The sequence below is a fragment of the Moschus berezovskii genome, chromosome 19 (assembly GCF_049115385.1).
Source record: "Moschus berezovskii isolate FMDL1 chromosome 19, NW_MosBer_1.0, whole genome shotgun sequence".
Taxonomy (NCBI): domain Eukaryota; kingdom Metazoa; phylum Chordata; class Mammalia; order Artiodactyla; family Moschidae; genus Moschus; species Moschus berezovskii.
The window spans coordinates 65305441-65324505 of NC_142478.1; the positions used below are offsets into that span (position 1 = coordinate 65305441).

Below are 19065 nucleotides of genomic sequence, written 5' to 3' on the forward strand. Positions count from 1 at the left end.
ATGCGTGTTGCCAGGTTCCTTTTCCACTTCACAATGCCATCTGTCTTGTGGGCCTCCTTGTGTAGAACCCTCTGTAACAGGAGTCGGGTGCAAAGTGAAAACCATTCTCCCCTTATTGATATGGCGAAGAAGGCCCTGGGAAGAGAACCTGTACCCCCTTGCTCCCCACCCCATGGGCTCTGACAGGAAAGCTCAAGGATTCAGGGGTTGGCTTTCTCCCAGAGTCACCTCTCATCTGTCCATCTTATCCCTGGGGATTTTCTCAGAGCCTGGACCAAGCATGGCCTTTAACCACCTGGGCATTCAGGTAAAGCCACAGACCTGGCCAGGGTTTAGCAGCAGGAGTGTCTAGTTGAGTTATTCTGCAAGTAACTGCTGTTGGCACCTGAGAGAGACTCCGTCAGGAAGGCCAGCTCGCCCTGGTCAGGTGGTGCTCAGAATGCTGAAGATGAGCAGAGAGCTTCGGGACAGACAGGAGGGAAAGAGAGGTCATACAGCTGAATGACTGGTTTCTCCACTTAAATCATGACTCTTTCTCTTGTTCACACAGATAAGGTCCCGAGCCAAAATTGAGAAAATTCGAGCAAGTTTATTCAACAACAATGACTTGATAGGTTTGTCGAGCTTGGATGGCGAGGACGAATTGATGGAAATGTCAACGGAAGAGATCCTCACGGTGTCTGTAGTGAATCAGAGTCTATTCGACACGCAGGGGAGCCCAGGGTTAGAAGATTATTTCAATGATAAGTCAATTAAAGGTGGGTTACAGATTTTGTTTTTTAAATGAATAGACTTTTTCCCTCAGGGTTCAGCCAGCCAAGAGACCACCAGGAATGACTGTGCCACAGCCTGCATCAGTTTTGAATGTGGGCTTGCATTCAGGTCGTTTTTTCTTTTTGTCTAGTCAGGCTTCCCCTTGTTTGAGTTCAAGTGTATTTCTTTTGTTCTGTCCTATGGAGCTAGAATGTGCTGCGTACATGACTGGTAATCATTTAGTTGTATGCTTGAGGACAGCTGATGCCTCATCCTTTAAAATGAATTATTGAGGAAGAAAATGTCCCAGTTTCTTTTCCACAGACTCCCACTTTGTCATTTGGTGGCTCGTATGTTGGGGGGGATCTCTGTCTGGCTTCCCCATTTCTGTTGTTCACCCAGGACCCACAGAGCCGGATCTAGCAGGTCCTGAGGCTGAGAACTCACCCACCCACCCCCCACCCCGCCGCCAGCTTTGCATCAGAAGCACCAGCAGTTTTTCCCTTTTCCTTTTGGAACTGTAGTTCTTTGTGTGGTTGTCTTTATTTTGTATCAGTCTCTCTCAAATTTTTAAATTTATGTTCTTTTTTCCAACTCTTTTAACATTATTGAAATTTCACAATAGAGTGGTTGAGTTTGTTTTATGTTTGCTGAGGACAGAACTATAATATTGGGTATGGGTTTCTGTTGCTGTTCCAAATTATTATCCTCTAGTCATGAAATTTTGAAATACTACTCCAACTCTGGGACCAGAATGAGGTAAGTGAGGCCACAGAATTCAATGGGGCTGTGAAAAAACTCAGAAGTAGTATTTTAATACAGTACTTATGGAAGTCAAAATTAATGTCAAATATCCATGGTGAGTAAACCATTAAAATTTTAAATATAGACAGGATCAGTATTAAAGACTTTTCTTTTTGCATCAGGCTTTAATATGGCTCAGCACAGAACTTTAAATATTTTGCTCATCATGGGGTTTTTATGTTAATTTTGATTTTTTAAAAATATTGCAGTAAAATATGTATCTTGGTCTGTGAGTTTGTCTGAATCTTGCTCCCAAGAATCTGCTTCTCTCTCTCGGCCCTGGCTTCGGCCCTGTGCCCTTGTTGGTGGTACTTTGCCCCCTCAGCTCTCATCTGCCACATAGGCTTGGCTAGTGTAAGATCTGTGGGAACCCTGGGTCTTTTTCTGCCACAATTAATGCTATACCAGTCTTTTCATGCTTTAATATGAATTTACTTCTAGCTTCCAATTGCATGATAGTCAAACCTTTCACATGAGGTACTCAGTCTTTTGGAAACAAATTTGCTGCATCATAGCCACACTCGTTTTGCTCGAGTTTCTTCAAGTAGTGGCTGCACTGAATCACCTCTTAGGTCTTGGTCATGCCTTCATACACCCATCTCCTCACCCTTACCCAGATGCCCAGGGAGCCTTTGTGCTCTGGTTCTTGCAGCCCCGTCCCCCTGAACTGGGTGTGGCCCAGACCACACCCCAAAGAGAGGGGATGAGGAGAACGGTCAGTCACACCCCCAGATGGGGGGACCCTTGGACACAAGGAACACGTGGGTGGATCCTGACTAGCCCCTTACGAAAGGTAAGAGCATCTTCAGGAGGACCAAAAAAATAAGTTTGGGGATCAAAAAACTAAGTCTTTTTTTCTCATACTCATGGACAGTTTTCTTGTTTCTGAGAGAACTTTCTCTTTAAGTATTTATTTGGCTGCACCAGGTCTTAGTTACGGCAGGCAAGATCTTTAGTTTTGATATGCAAACTCTTGCAGCATGTGGGATCTAGTTCCCTGACCGGGGATCGAACCCAGGCCCCCTTCATTGGAAGCTCAGAGACCGAACCATTGGACCACCAGGGAAGTCCCTCTTGTATCTGAGAGAACTTTCTTTTCCACCTGCTGGTTGTGCCGGGTTTGAAATGTATCCTGTAACAATAACTATTGAACAACTGTATTGACTACTTTGCACTGAAAACTCCTGCAGCCTCTACATCCTCTTGCTCCCTGGGGGTCTGTCTGTTATAGACACATTCTTGAAGTTAAGGGAGGTTCAACCTCCATAATGCAGAGACCCCAGAGTACAGTGACTCAGACCCAGTGGAAGTTTTATTTCTTACCACATGTAAGAGTCCAGCGTAAGCCCTGAGGTCCGCCATCCGGGGAGCTTGTCATCTCCATGCAGCCAGCGGCGAGGACATGCACCGCAGAGAGCAGGTCGGTCCCAGGGGGCCCACGTCCCAGGGCCGTGCCTCATGGCAGAGAAGGCTGGACGTGTCCCTGCGGTATGCTCACAGAAGGGGGACACCAGGGCTCAGTGGACAACTCCTCATCACCACTAACCTCCCAGTACCCACTTCCCAAATAAACTGTTGATGAAGAATACATCAGGTGCCGCAGGGCTTGTCCTGCCATAGCGTGTTCACGGCAGAATCGTTTGCTCTCCCTCCATCCTGTGACAGGTGAGAAGCTGGTGCCCGGGGCCAGAGAGGTGCTGACGGAGATATTTAAGAGCTGTGCCCACTCGGAGCAGATGCTGAGCCTGACGCCAGCAAAGCCCATCAAAGTATCGGACATTTATCTTAGCAAAGAGCAGATCAACTCCCAGATGCCGGGCAACCTCCTCCACCTCTTCTTCACCAATGTCCGGCCCCCCAAAAAGGTGCTGGAGGACCAGCTCACCCAGGTAGCCATCCCGCCATCCCATTCCCACAACTCCTGTGCTGGGCCTCAGGCGTGCCCTGGGCTCAGCCTGAGGCCCTACCTCTTTGGTCGCCCCAGATCCTGAGGAAGTACGGTGTGCCGAAGCCCAAGTTCGACAAGAGCAAGTACAGCAAGGCGGGGAAGGAGCAGCACCCCGGGAAGGTGGTGAGCACCAAGCGGCCCATCACCAAGCCACCCACCAAGGACAAGGCAGTGCTCAACAGTGTCAGGTGGGCAGCCAAGGAGCACAAAAGCCAGGCTGGTGGGAGGACGTGGGCCACCTGCCAGCAGGCTTCCTGGGAGGCTGTGGGCACCTCAGGGAAGCCAGACATTCTGACTCTGCTCTACTGCTGGGGGCCTTTCTGCCCTCAGCTTCGTCAGTTAGAAGAGAACGTTTCTTTTGATGCCCAAGTATAATAAAATCTGGACCATGCAGCCTGGAAAGCAGACCAGTCTGAATTAATTAAATGTCTAAAATGTACAGAATTCTTTTAAAAGTCTGAGTTCTTTTACCCACACATATAGTGCACGGTTATTGTATAAAGACTAAAGTGCTCCCATGCACACTGGAGAATACTGAAGTACCCCGAGATAGCCACTGCTTGTAACATTCAAATGCAAAAGGTTTTATTTGTGCATTTGTATTATTTTGTTACATTTTAAATAGTGCAATATTCAAAAGTATCAAAGCCGGTCCTCTTCCCCTCCATCCTTGGTCCCCTCCCTGAGGCTGCAGTGCCCCATACATAGCCTCCCAAAACCCTTCTGGGTGTACACAAGCAAGTGTAGGCGTCCACAAGCAAGTGTAAGCATACCCAGATGTCGGCAACTGTACAGAAAGCATGTACCTTGTTCTTTCTGTGTATTCCTGATCTTGGAGATGATTCCATATCAGCACAAAAAGAGCCACCGCCCCATTTCTTTTTAAGGTAGCTGCATAATATTCCATGTGTGGATCTGTACACTTAATCTGATAGAATCTTCTTTAGATACAAGTTTATGGCTCCCAAGTTAAAGTTCAGATAGTAAAGTGTTACCGAGCAGGAGTCTCTAGAGGAATCCTTTAAATCATCAGAGAAAAGAGTGTCCATTAATTACTTACACACAAACGGTGCATTTGAATCAGTACTGTCCCACAGAGCTTTCTGTTACTATGGAAATGTGCTGTTTGTTTGTGCTATTCAATTCAGCACAATAGCCCCTAGCCACATATGGCTTCTGAGCACTTCACTTGTACAGGCGCCACCAAGGAACTGGACTTGTCATTGTAATCAATTTAAACTTCAGTAGTTACATGTGGCTAGCGACTCCGTCTTGGACAGTGCAGCTCTGAAGTATGCAGAAAGAACGTTTGGAAAGCATCACCTCAAGATTGTCCACATTTTAAAGTGTCCATTTGTCCCCATAATTTGCTCAGGAAGCTTGTCTTGATCAGAACAGAGCTGGTCTTGACCCCAGCCTCCCCTGAACTGTCAGCCATAGCTGGGGGAGGAGGAGCCATTGCCTGGTGAGGCTCTGCATTCCCCTCGCCGGGAGAGGGTGTGGGCATGAGGAATCCCAACTCCAGTGCTTTGGTCTACAGCAGGACTGCCTTGAGTGAGAAGAAGCCCACCGTGAAGCCAAAGTCACCTGAAAAGAGCAAGCCAGATGAAAAGGACCCCGAAAAGTCACCCACCAAGAAACAAGAAGGTAAATAAGCACTTGGGGCCTGATACAGGCTTGGAGCTACTGCCACCCTGGACAGGGGCGGCCCAGGCTGGAAACCAGTCTCCGTGCCTTTCCCTTCCTGCCTGGCTCCATTGCATTTTAGCTTAGGCAGGGCAGCCCTGCTCACAACACAGACCACATCCTTGGCCGACTCCAGTTACTTCTCCAGGCCTCCGTCTCTGCTGACCTGTCAGATTAGTAGCTCCAGAAACACCATATCCCCAAGAGAACCGATGATCATGACTGAAAGTAAAGATTGGCAATCTGCTCAGAAATTTCTTCCCAGAGGGCACTTACTTGGGCATTAGAGCCTGATCTTCCTAAAGGTCCAAGCAGAATTTGAGAAAGCTGTTACTATCATAAAAATTGCTTAGTCAGGAATGTTTGAGATACAGGAAGATGGGACTGCAGGGGAAGCGCCCCACCCCTTGGTGACCACCTGTCAGGTTGAGGGGTTGTGTGTGTCCTTGAGCAGCGGATGGAGACGATCTGCTAATAGACCTTGGAGTGACAGCGGGAGACAGAGGAGTCAGATGAATTGGGTCCTGAAATAGAGGGTGCACTGAGAGCATCTTGTGGGGCCCCCGCTTCTCACCAGATTCCTAACTCTGTGAACACTCTTTCGTCAGTTCCAGAGGAGAAGTACCTGACCTTAGAAGGATTTCACAAGTTTGTGATCGACCGAGCCAAGCAAGACATCCGTAGCGTCTGGAGAGCAATTTTATCCTGCGGCTATGATCTTCACTTTGAGAGGTAAGAGGCCGTCAGCCCAGTCAGTTCCTTGTGAAAACTTGTCCTCAGCCACTAGACACTTCCCAAGAGATGACTTCCTGGGAAGTCTGGCCTGTTTTTAATGCTGAATTATTTTCTAATTTTGCTCAAGTGGGTTTTCTCACCCATTTGAAACAGTGCCCTAAACAACAGAAATCCAGTATCTCACAGTCTGGAGGCCGGAAGTCCAAGATCAAGGTGTCTGCAGGGTTAGTTTCTCTGGAGGGCTCTCCTTGGCTTGTGGACGGCCACCTGCACACTGTGTGCTCATGTGGCCTTACCTCTGTGCCTGCATTCCTGGTGTCTGTCCCTCTCGTGAGGATCACAGTCCTGTCAGATTAGGGCCACCCTGTGACCGCATTTAACTTCATCTCCTCGTTAAAGGCTCTGTCTCAGCACAGTCACATTGCAGGGGTTAGGGCTCCAACATATGAACTGATGGGAAGGGACAGGTCAGTCCCTTACAAGGATGACTTATTCCAAAGAGTCTATTTTTGTCTGGCGTCACACTTTCTCTCCCATCTCTCCCTCCCAGGCAGGAACACAGCAGGGTCACTCGTCACCAAGGCTCCAGGGTCAAACTCAATATGGTTTTCCCTTTATGTAAGAGAATCCCAAACAGGCAAGATGTTTGCAAACCGGAAGAAATCTCCCTGCCCTCTCCCTCTGGCTCCACCACACAGGCCTACACACCCTGACCCACAGCAAGAGGCTCTGGCCCTCAGAGAAGGAATGGCTGCCAGAAGCATGCTTTTTTAAAGCCCTGTTTTCCAAACAATTGAGAAATTGTTTACTGCTTGGCACCAGCACTTTGTACCTTCATTGCTAGGACCAAGTTCTCTGGTTGGTTTTAGAAACTGTAATCTACATATTATGTGGCTGTAGCGAGGCAGCCCTCGCACACACACCTTTGCCTGCTTGTTCAAGGAGCTGCGTAAGTGGACCTGGGGTGGGGTCACAGGGGAAAGGACACCTGTGACTGGCGCTGCCCTCAGGAGGTGCCGGGCACCGTGTCATGTGCATTACGGGCGTCTTCTCATTCAGTCCTCCTGATGGCAGAAGGTCATGCCATCACCAGCTCCATTTTATAGACGGAGAAACTGAGGCCCAGGAAGTAGGTGTGCTCTGTAGTCTAGATTTCACCCAGGGACTCCACTCATATCTTTAACCCTCAGACCATGTAGTCCATGGACATGAGGGAGGCACATGGGGATGCATATTGCCCTCCCCGCACCCCACCCCCTGCCTGCTTCTTCTGAGGAGCGCTTTCTGCTCAAGAAGAGCAGTCCCTCCGTCTACAGTCAGCACTTGGCTGAGCACCAAGAAACACCTGGAAGGCAAGGCTGTCTTATAAACAGGAGCTAGGACATGACTGCAGAGGAACCCAGCGTCCCCCTGTGGCTGCTGCCCTACCTCGCCTATCCCTACCCCCAGGTGTGCCTGCATCGACGTCCGGCATGCGCACAAGGCCTCCAGGAAGTGGACCCTGGAGATGGACGTGGCGCTCGTGCAGTACATCAACCGGCTGTGCCGCCACCTGGCCATCACGCCTGCACGTCTGCATCCCCACGAGGTGTATCTGGACCCTGCAGATGCCGCTGACCCCAGAGTGGCCTGTCTCTTGAGTATGTGGGTCCAGGGGGATGCCTTTCAGGGACCACCGCCTGGGCTGCCCTGTGGGGGCCTTACCCACGATGGCACAGGGGTGTGCAGAAGGACTCAAAGCCCTTTACACATCCATTAAACAAATCCTTAGAAACACTTGCTGTGAACCAAGTGGGTAAGGAAAGAGAGAGAGAAAGACAGGAGGCTGTGATTGTGGCCAGAATTAACGTTTTTGAGGACTTATTACTTGCTCCTCACAACCACACCAAGGAGCAGACCCAGGAGCACGGTTGCTGGGAGGCGAGACCCCCACCATCATATCCAGGCCCCCCCTGCCTAGAGGCCACCTTGGATGCCAGCCCCCAAGGTGTTGGGGGTAAGAGGCCATCTGGTAGCCTGTGTTGGAGGCACAATCCTTAATGACAGGACAACAGCATTTTTTATCAAAACCAGGAATGCACAGAAAAATAATATACACACAAAAATGGACACTCTCCAGAAATCCACCCCTGGAGAGGGTGCCCTGTCACAACACAGCAGGCCCCAGGCTGGCTTTGGGGCTTTTGGTGCCCATGTGCTGCTTCTCAGGCCCCTCAGCCCGCTCACTCTCATCAGCCACACGTCTGAGCCCTTGCTCTCTTGTGGGCACTGTGACAGTGAACATGAGTAAGAAGCTGTCCCGACGTCAGTCTCATGGTCAGAGAGGGGACGCGTGTGAGGGTTGATAAGTACAAGTCAGTGTGCCCACATCACAGTTTCTGGTTTTGATGTGTGATGTCACACTGGGAGGAGCTAGGTGAAAGGTATATAGGACTCTACATTTGTTTTTTACGCCACTTCCTTTAAGCCTATAATTATTTGAAAATTAAAAACAGAATGCAGCCCTGGCACAGCCGCAGAGTTGGCCGAGGGGCCCTTTGCTTCTGCCTGGCCTCAGTCCCTTACCGGCAGCTTCCTGCCCCTTCCGGTGACCAGGCCCCCCAAGGGATTCACAGACAGATGGAGACTCGAGGCTCACCAGACCGAGCCCCCACCTGACTGCCCCTCCCCACTATGCCCCACAGACGTGCCCATCGAGAGCCTGCGCCTGCGCTTCGCCCTGCTGCAGTCCCTCAACACCACGCTCGAGACCTTCTTCCTGCCACTGGTGGAGCTGCGCCAGACGCCCATGTACACGCACAGCATCGCCGCCCTGCTCAAGGAGGCCAAAGGTCAGTGCCCGGCCTCCAGCAGGTTGTTCCCCACTCCCTCGCGCCCCAAGAAGATACTGCACGATGCACAGGGGACAGCCTCGGCATGACTGGAGCAAGGGAAGCCACCCACCCCATCCCAGCCTCTCTCCCACCTTCCTCCCTCCAGGGCTGATCTTTTATGACACGAAGGTGACCGTCATGAATCGGGTACTGAACGCCACGGTGCAGAGGACGGCCGACCACGCGGCACCAGAGATCACTCTGGACCCGCTGGAGATCGTGGGAGGTAAGATGAGCCACGCAGACCAGAAGATGCAGGCAGCGGCACCTGGCTAGTTGATTTCTCGCACATGAAAGAAGCCTCTAGAAGAGGATGTGGGAGCTGCTTTGACAGTCCCTCGTGGGTGGGGGTGCTCTTGCCACCCTGCTCTGAATCCCAGCCTGTGACTCCCCATCTAGTCTGTCCAGAGCTCACTGTGTCTCAGGGGTAGGAGGAGGGGTGTCAGCAGCACAGACCACGCCTCAGTGCAGGGACAGTGAGAGAGGTGGGCTTCGCTCTAGCCATGGACCTGCCAAATTCCAGGCTCAGGCACCAAAGCAGAGGGGAGGCTGGATGTTGGGGAGGCAGCCAGGGGTCTCCCTTACAGCACATGACCAGAATGGTGTCAGGAGGGGCATGAGCCGGGGAGTGAGAGGAGCCCGGGTTTATCCCCGGACACGTGGCAGGATGGGAGGGGCTGACCATGTGGAGAACAGGAGCGTGGGCTCCTTGAGAGGACCTCCCCATGACGGAGACGTGACAACTGAAGATGTTGCAGGAGTCGAGGGGAGGCAGGGGCTGCTCCAGGGGGTGGGGGGCGTGGGAGCAGTAGGCAGGGGCCCGGCCAGGAGGCCTTCCTGTCCTGGGAGTCAGGAGGTGGGAGTTGGCCGCTGAGAGGTTTTGAGCACCTCCTCTCTCTCATTCCAGGGGAGATCAGAGCCTCTGAGAACTCCTACTTCTGCCAAGCAGCCAGGCAGCTGGCCTCAGTGCCCTCCTCCCAGCTCTGCGTCAAACTGGCAAGTGGCGGCGACCCTACCTATGCCTTCAACATCCGCTTCACAGGGGAGGAGGTCCATGGCACCAGTAAGTGGAGTACCCAGCCAGTTCAGGTTGGAGGCCATGTGTAGAGTGTGAAATTCCTGGGGTTACTGTCAAACAGCCAATATCTTCCCCATTAGCAAGAGGGAAGCCACACACTCATTGCCCTGCTCTACATAGAAGCCAGGACTGCCCCCAAGTGACCAGTGGTCCCAGGTTCTTCAAACCCAGCCCCCCTGGACTTGCCCCTATCCTCTGGGGAGTGGTGCCACTGCTGGTCTAGGACTTCAGCCTTGAGCCATGCAGGCTCAGGGACCTGGCTTCTGATTGGTGTTAGGGGTGCATCTCTGGCAGAGTAGACCCAGGAAAGATGCCCTCAGTGTGGACTGGACTTATTTTCCAGGAAGAGCCCTTGGCTGAGGGGTTGGTCAGGCTAAAAGCTTGTATGTGCCCCATAAGAGACAGGTCTGGGGGACCCTCGATAAAAATGGCACCTTCTGCCATTTCACACTGCAGGGATGAGGGATAGCCACTCTGAAAGTGCTCCCTTGTGGTCCTCAGTTAAGCTCAGACATTCCGAAAGTCTCCCACACTGGGTGGGAGAATAAAGTTCTTTCACTGGGCGCCCTGGGCAGGAAAGCTGTTCAGTGGCTCCATCTCCCATGCCCGCCCTGATCATGGGACATATTCCTGCAGCAGCCTTCCCTCCAGCCAGCGCCATGGCCTCCACTGGGTACACCTTACTTGGAGGCTCTCTGAGGACAGCTCTTTTCACTGAGAGAACAAGCCAGGCCCAGGCGCAATAGCTTATACTCCTCCTGACACCAGCACTGCCCTGCTTTAAAGATGGGGAAACTGGGGCTTCCCCAAAGTAGGCTCACTGGGGTTCAAACCCAGGCTTGTCCGATTCTGTCCCAGCCCTTGGCGGCTTCAGCAGGTAGGAGTCTCCTGCTTCTCCGTGAAAGCTATGAGGACCAGGCCTTGACATCTGTCCCCAAGCAAGTCCTCCGCACACACAGCTCTCCTTAGAATGTCCAGACCCAAGGGCACTGACAGGGGCTGCCCAAGGGAGGGTGGAGGAGACCGGCCACAGACAGGAGTTTTGTGAGACGCCCAGGGGCATGTTTGAAATAGCAGCAGGAGAGGAGCTGATCACTGCCCATTGCCCATCGCACTGTATCTTTATGTCCGTCCATTTATCTGTGTTCTCACTGAACATGCCGAGCCCTGGGCTTGGTGGGAGGCCGTACTGAGGAAGCCGGGCACCCTGCTCTTGGCCCAGCGCAGGGGACAGACACAGGTCCCCCACACCCTCATATCAGTGTCAGCTTGCAGCCATGACAGCTGACCCACGAAGGATCTGCCTTTGATCTCGTGGACTCCCCAGAACTAGCCTGGGAGGTGGATGTAGTGATGGCCCCCATCTGCTAGGTGGAGGGCCGGAGGCCGGCCTCAGCAGTGATGCGGTTCCCTGGAAGTCGCCAGCCAGTTAGTGGCCCCTCAGGCTTGAACCCAGGTCCCTCAGCCCTCGGGCGGGTTCTTTCCACTCACCGAAGCCCCGGTACAGGGGAGGCAGAGTGGCTGATGTCCTGGCGGGGTTAGGGAGCCCCGGTGGGGACAGGGCCTGCAGGCAGGGGGTCTGAGAGGTTCCCTTCTGTCCCGCAGGTGGCTCCTTCCGCCACTTCCTGTGGCAGGTATGCAGAGAGCTGCAGAGCTCCTCACTCTCCCTCCTCCTGCTGTGCCCCAGCTCCGCTGCCAACAAGAACAAGGTGAGACATGGCGGCTCCCTGAGGGCTGGGGGCACAGCTCTGCGCCTTCCACAAGCCCCCGAGTCCATCCCTCACCCCTGCCTCGGCTTCCAGGGCAAGTACATCCTGACCCCCAGCCCCATCACCTACGGGGAGGAGCAGCTGCTGCACTTCCTGGGCCAGTTGCTGGGGATCGCCATCCGAGCAGACGTCCCCCTCCCCCTGGACCTCCTGCCCTCCTTCTGGAAGACACTGGTGGGCGAGCCCCTGGACCCTGACCAAGACCTGCAGGAAGCAGACGTACTCACCTACAATTATGTCAAGAAATTTGAGAGTGTAAGTGAAAAGCACATTTTTTTCTGGGGGGTTGCGGGGCTCTGGAGCAGTGCCCCTGCCCCGTGTCTGCTGGAGGAGGTGTCAGCTGACCCAGATTGAGGTCCCTGGCGGGGTAGGGGACAGGTCCTCGCTGTCAGGCTCTCTGTAGTCCCCTTAGCTGCCACTTGAGGGCAGCTGGTACACAGGAGCCGCAAAGCCAGGGGCTGGGATGGCAGCTGACTTCTCAGCAGAAAGTGGCCCACAATGAATTGCTTAAAGGGTCAAAGCAGGACACCCCCCAGGGGCTGGGGGTTATGAGTCACTGCCGGGCGCTGCTCTGAGAGGCCCTCCCAGAGCCGTGGGTGGTTCCAAGGGCCTGAGGCAGGCAAGGGATGTAAGACGGTGTCCAGACAGACAGTCCAGGCAAGGCTTCCGTCTAGAGGGCATGGGCAAGGCCCTAGAGGGTGCCGGAAGACAGACCCACCCCAGGGTTGGCAGGGAAGGCAGATGAACCTCCTCTGGGGTGCTTGCAGCCTTCACTGCCCCAGAGCCACAGGCTGTTCTCCTCTGGGTGGCCCTGCATGCACTTCAGTGTGCTGCACGGTGGAGGGTGGCCCGTGTACCTTCCACAGGTGGGATTAAGTCAGGGTTCTCTGGTGACAGGTGACAGGAAACCCCAGCTCAAACCAGCGTAGAAAAACTTTTTTAAAAAATGATTTGACCTTAAAACTGAAAGTATAGATATAGACTGGGCTTCAGACAGAGCTGAATCCAGGTACTCCAATAACATCATCAATGACTCGTCTCAGGATGCCTCAGCAGTACAAGGCTCACCCTCCTTCAGCCGTGCCCGCACCAGTGAAAGAGGGAGGCTGTAATTGTCTTGTTAGCCAGGCCTTGGTCAGTGCCCAACCCTGAACCGAGGGCATGGCTGACGGGCCAGGCCAGTGCCACCTACCTCTTCATGGTGGCCAGGGTAGCCCTGCCCCCAAATACCCAATGTTTGTCCCCAAACAGGGATGAGGTTCTATCACTGGGGATCTGGGGAGCAGGGTAGTGGTCAGCCTCGCTCTGCCGTGCCCTCCCTCCAGATCAATGACGAGACAGAGTTGGAGGCCCTGTGTGCCGAGATTGCCTCCCAGCACCTGGCCACCGAGAGCCCCGAGGGACCCAACAAGCCCTGCTGCCGGTTCACCTACCTGAGCATGACCGGCGAGGAGGTGGAGCTGTGCAGCCGCGGCCGGCACATCCCCGTGGCGTGAGTGCAGGGCCTCGGATGGGGACAGGTGGCTTTCCCGGGGGAAAACAGGAGGCAGGACAGGGGGCGCCGGGAAAGATGGTGGAGTATCTTCAGGGGAAGGACCGTATTCAGAAACACCGGCTCTAGGGCAGGTGACACCCAGAGCAGGAGAGGAATTCCCTGAGCTGCCCGGCCTGGGAGGTCCAGGAAACGCCGCCAGCAGCCTCCTGAGTGTCATCCCTTGCCCATGCCCCAGGTGGGAGAACAAGGACATCTACGCGGCCGCCATCCGGAGCCTGCGGCTGCGCGAGCTGCAGAACATGGAGTGTGTGATGGCTGTTCGCGCGGGCCTTGGGGCCATCATACCCCTGCAGCTGCTCACCACACTCAGCCCGCTGGAGATGGAGCTGCGCACCTGCGGCCTCCCGTACATCAACCTCGAGTTCCTAAAGGTCGGTGGCCAGGCCAGGTTGGCAGGTGCATGCCGCCTGTCGTCTGTACCGTACTCCTGTGTTCTGGCACTCTGTCCCCCTTACGTAAGAGAGGAGCTGTGCTCATCCCTATCTCACTGCTGAGTACACGGAAGCTGAGAGAGGTCACTTGCCCAGGGTCACCCAGCCAGGAAATGGCAGATAACCTGCCTCCAGAGCCTGTGAATTAAGCCACCAACCAGAGGCGAAGCCACTCCACTGCTCGGTGTGGCCTGCTTTCGCCCATGCCAGCTGGGAGACCGTGCCCAAGTGACTTCACCTCTAACGGGAGCAGTGGCAGGACCCACCCAGTGCGGTCAGTGGGGTAACGTAGGTAGAACCCCTGCTGCGGAGCCTTGCTGGTAGGCCAGAGTCACTCAGACTCCCATTACCACTGCCTTTGCAGTCCTTGTCGCAGTTGTGACCTCCCTGTGTCCTGCAGTCATCTCCGCTCCCTGGGGTTGGGCCCAGCCTGGGGTTGGGTGGGAGGCTGGGTTAGCAGAGGCCCAGACCTGCTCACGTCTGGGGCCTCTCTCCACAGGCCCACACCATGTACCAGGTGGGGCTGATGGAGACCGACCAGCATATCGAGTTCTTCTGGGGGGCACTGGAGATGTTTGCCCAGGAGGAGCTGTGCAAGTTCATCAAGTTTGCCTGCAACCAGGAGCGCATCCCGTTCACCTGCCCCTGCAAAGATGGGGGACCTGACACGGCCCATGTGCCCCCGTACCCCATGAAGATTGCCCCCCCGGACGGCACAGCAGGTACTGGCCTCCCTTGTCACATTCCAAGCAGGGACACTCGGGCCCTAATTGGAGCTGGGGCTGCTAGGCACTGCATGAGGGGGGAAGGACAATGGACAGGTACCCCCGAACACCATGCCCCAAATGTAAATGAGAGGTGCGGGGGTGGTGGGGGGTCATGTGCGTCCCAAACATGACTTTTCACCAAGTGGCAGTACAGGCCCAAAGTTGACATATCCTTTGAGATTTTCAAAAGCTTAAAATCCAGAAATGTCATCTTTGACTTTTAAATGCGGCAAAAAATTTTTAATTTTTGAAAAATCCAAACAAAACTCTTTGCTGGCCAGACCTGCCTGTCACAGGTCAGCCATCTGGGGCCTGTGCTGCTCTTTCCTCCCCTAGAATCTCCTCCTGCCCCACCCCAGCCTCCCAGACCCTCTCCCTCCACCCGCCACCCGATAACTGGGCCTTGGGGTTGTCTTAAGAGCTGCCCAGTGAGGTAAACCTGGAGGCGGAGGGGCCCGCCAGGCTCCCTGGGGTCCTCGCTCTAATGCTGGTCTCTCCTGTAGGTTCCCCAGATTCTCGCTACATCCGAGTGGAGACCTGCATGTTCATGATCAAGCTTCCCCAGTACTCCTCACTGGAAATTATGCTGGAGAAACTACGTTGTGCCATTCACTACCGCGAAGACCCCCTGAGTGGCTGAGGGGAGGGAGCCAAAGTTAGGCTGTCACCGAGGCTCTGCTCTGCTGGCTTGGGAAGCCTGCCACTGCGGGCACACCCCCTCCGGGGCCCTGTGTGAGGAGTTGGCGACATTTTGCTTTTCTGAACTTTTGTCCACATTCCAGGGCCTCCTGGAAGACTTAACCTTATGTATTTGTACGTTTTGTGATGGGTTGGTTCTTTTGCTACCTGTTTGTGGTATGTTTGTAGGATAGTTTAGTTCCCAGACAACTCGTGTCTCATTTGATCTTCCTGGACATTTTCCTTCGTGGCTACCGGGTTCTGACGCTACGTCACAGAACCACCTAGCAGGAAGCTGGTAGTGAGATGCTGTCAGCCCGCAGAGCGCCCTGTTCGCATCTCCACAGACAAGTCTGTGGCCAGCCCTGCCTTCTGCCTAGAGCTGGCGTTTCTGCCAGACATGGCTCCTGCAGGCCTTCTTCCAACTTGAAATGGTTGGGCCAGTGACCCAAACATGGGAGACACACATAGAGGGTTTTGTGTGTTGATCTTCCGGCTGTAGACTCTTGTCTATGGTCTGGGTTTTTCTGAGGAAAAGCCCACCGTGGTTCACCCTTCCCTTCCCACCCAGACAACCCTTCTGCTTTCCGACTCTCCTGGGCTCAGCCTGACAGGCTCCAGCTGAGTGCTGCTTAGGAGCGGATGACCAAAGGGATCCCTCCTGACCTTAGTCCACAGAGTCAGGCCAGGTGCGTCCCAGCTCAGGAGCTGAGAGGAGCCCGGGAGCTGAAGGGACAGAGCTCAAGTGGGGGCATTTTTCCGGGACTCTGAACACGAAAGCACATGACTCTGGCCTGCCCCCCAACCCCCCCGGCCCTTCTGTCCTCAGAAACAGCCCTTCCTCCCTACAGTGTTTGTGATGTGAGGAGCAGCGGAAAGGCCACACCCCATCTTCAAAAGAGCTGTCTGAGGTGCTCTGCTCCATTCGGGGTCTACTTCAGTGACTAAGACCTTCAAGTCCAGATGGAGACACTGGGGTCCTTCCGCCCCCCTGGCCAGGCCCGCCCTGCACCCCCTCCCTTCCCCACGCGAGTGTGTACCAGGGCTGAGCTGCCGCAGCTCCCTACAGCTCCAGTGCTTCTGTGCCCAAGTAGGTCTCTGTCCAGTGGTACTTTGTTCGAGAGCAGCATACGCCATCCTGTTGGACCCTGTCATTTTTGGACCTTGCCAGTTCGTGCAAAATCACATCACTGTATTTATTGTAAAATATTGTGAATATTGGAAGTTCTGCGTGAGTGCTGTCTAGAAGGTTTTGGAGTGTGAGTGCTGGTGAGAAAGAGGATTTGCTCTTCCTTTCTCGGCTGTGGCCCTGGCCTGTTGGAAAGGTGTGGATTTTAGAGTTAAAGGCATTAGCATCCACCGCCTCCCTGATCTTCTTAGGAGATGCATTAAGGACCATTCCCTGACCTAAGGAAAGGATAAACCTGGATGAATTGTTCCAATCGCATCAGTTACATTTGATGCAGGATCAGTCACGTCTGGAGGTGCCTGCCAGCAGTTTCCCTGATTGGAAGGAACATGGTCGGCCACTGCCTCCCGGGGGCCATAGCCCCCTTGACTGGGGGTCTCGCCAGGACACAGTCCTGACAACAAGGATTCTCTTATTTCATTTCTGCATAATGAAAGAGCCTTTGGATTTACTAAAAGTGGTTTTTCTTCCCTGTATTTTTAAATCTTTGTCCCCCCACACCCCCCCATCCTTCCCATCCCTTGAATGGACTCTGATTGTCAGCTACCTCCCCAAGAGGAAGCTTTTGTTGGCCCATCTCTTGACTAGATGACAGCTGTGAGTAAGGTATCTGCTGCTAACACGACTGCTTCTCCCAGAGAACACATTGAGGTCCAGACAGATCCAAACCTTGGCCCTAAAAAATGTGTGCTGTAAAGTTACTTGATGTATATTTATTATAATTATTTATGGTTGCATCTAACAAACTTTTCATTCAGTTTGATGCTATTTACACCACTGCTGTGTAAAGGAAGCTCATGACAGGAAAAGTCACACCAATAAATAACCTTCATCTAATTTTGATTTACCTTAAGAGTTGTGTGGTCAATCTACTCTTGCTGAGAACATTCAAAGACCAACATCCTTGAATGGCTCTGATGCTTGAGGTTCACCAGGAGGCTAGAAATTAAAAGTGTTTCTAATTATTATGGTCTCTTTGCACTTGGTGTGATTCTTAACTCCATTATGCTTATAAACGACCTATTGCTCCCCGACTCAACCCCTTAAGTCTGTGGCTTTATTTTTTTTGATGTGGACTTTTTTATAAAGTCTACTGAATTTGTCACAATATTTTTTTCTATGTTTTGGTTTTTGGCATGTGGGATCTTAGCTTTCCAACCAGGGATGGAACCTGCACCTCCTGCATTGGAAGACGAAGTCTTAACCAGTGGACCATCAGGGAAGTCTCTCTGGTTTTCATATAGGGAGTCTGATCGAAGGGATGGAAACCAAAGGTCAAAGGTAAACCTACCCCTGCAGATCTTGCCCACTCCTTATTTTCCTTAAGTGGGCCCCTGTTGGACCACGTGTCCTCCCTTGGGCACAGGCAGTGGAGTTAGAACTACTTTGTGCAAAAGGAAAATGCGTGGAAGAGGGAAAGACTTAGAACTAGCATACAAGATCCACGCTCTACCTTCTTGTCCCGTGTCCATCACACGCATACTCCCCGCCACAGCACACACAGCCTACACACACACGCACATATACTTGCACACGCTCTGGTCTGCATTTAGGAGACTGCAGACCCGCTTAATCCTCATTCTCTCGACTGCACCTGCTTTGTGCTCAGTAAACGCTCTAAGTGGCTGTGTCCTGCATTTTCATTATACAAAGAGGAAGAACCCTGTTGGACGAGGAGCAAGCAACTTTCCTTTCTTCTCGTCTGTTGCTTCAGGGTGCTAGAAACAGAGCAAACAACCACTCACAGCAGAGAGAAGACTGGCAGACACCCAAAGCTAGAGAACAAGACACCTTCGCTGTCACATCTTGGATTCTCCTGCTGGCCGGATCACTGTGTCTGACTCTTTACGGCCCCGTGGACTGCAGCACGCCAGGCCTCCCTTTCCATCACTAACTCCCAGAGTTTACTCAAACTCATGTCCATTGAGTCGGTGATGCCATCCAACCATCTTTCCCTCTGCCGTCCCCTTCTCCCGCCTTCAATCTTTCCCAGCATCAGGGTCTTTTCAAATGAGTCAGTTCTTCACATCATATGGTCAAAGTATTGGAGTTTCAGCTGGCCAGTATGGTGGAGGCCATTTCCTTTTTAAAAAGTTGTCTCGAATATATTCAGAATTATACCATCTAACGTTGAGAACATATCCAGTCTCTTTAGTTATATCAGGGAAATGCAAATTAAAATCACAAAGAGCATACTGCACCACCAGCAAAAGGGCTAGAAAGACAGCACCATGGTTGGGGAAGACGTGGAACCCAGAGAACTCTTATGCATTGCTGGGGGAATGGACCCTACACCTGCTTTAGTTGTTCTGTTTCCTCCTCGGAGACCAGCAAGTCCACTCCTAGGTGTAAATCCAGTAGAAACACAGCACCAAACTTCCCTAGGGGTCCAGTGGCGAAGACTCCGAGCTTCCACTGCAGGATGAAAAAGGGGGAAAACCTACAACCAAGAATACTCTAACCAGAATGGTTCTTGTTCAGATTTAGTGGAGAAATCAAAAGCTTTACAGACAGGCAAAAGCTCAGAGAATTCAGCACTACCAAACCAACCTTTTAACATGCTGGAAAAGGGCAAAACTAGAAAATAGCAAATACTGAATGGAAAAGCTCACCGGCAAAAGCAAACCTACAGTAAAGGTAGAAAATCATCCATACACAAATAGAATTTCGAAACCAGCAAGCATGAGGAAGAGTACAAATGCAGGACACAGAAAACGCATTTGAAGTTAAGTTATCAGCAACTTAAAATAGTCTTGTATATACATAGACTACCAGAAAGCTATATGGGAATAACCTTTT

At 52.7% G+C, this 19065-nt stretch overlaps 1 protein-coding gene across 2 annotated transcripts in view; it reads left to right on the forward strand.

The window, feature by feature from the left end:
• The window catches only part of HECTD4 (HECT domain E3 ubiquitin protein ligase 4), a 175500-nt gene extending 158268 nt beyond the window's left edge, over window positions 1-17232 (forward strand). For both annotated transcript variants that reach the window (XM_088828234.1, XM_088828233.1), the window contains exons 62-76: window positions 551-758; window positions 3223-3446; window positions 3542-3693; window positions 5046-5152; window positions 5800-5923; window positions 7376-7566; window positions 8611-8757; window positions 8906-9025; window positions 9707-9862; window positions 11483-11586; window positions 11680-11901; window positions 12972-13138; window positions 13377-13572; window positions 14132-14354; window positions 14903-17232. In XM_088828234.1, the coding sequence (XP_088684360.1) occupies window positions 551-758; window positions 3223-3446; window positions 3542-3693; window positions 5046-5152; window positions 5800-5923; window positions 7376-7566; window positions 8611-8757; window positions 8906-9025; window positions 9707-9862; window positions 11483-11586; window positions 11680-11901; window positions 12972-13138; window positions 13377-13572; window positions 14132-14354; window positions 14903-15039 (2478 nt within the window). In that variant the 3' untranslated portion in view covers window positions 15040-17232. The remainder of the gene's footprint in view (window positions 1-550; window positions 759-3222; window positions 3447-3541; window positions 3694-5045; window positions 5153-5799; window positions 5924-7375; window positions 7567-8610; window positions 8758-8905; window positions 9026-9706; window positions 9863-11482; window positions 11587-11679; window positions 11902-12971; window positions 13139-13376; window positions 13573-14131; window positions 14355-14902) is intronic.
• Window positions 17233-19065: the final 1833 nt, after the last annotated feature.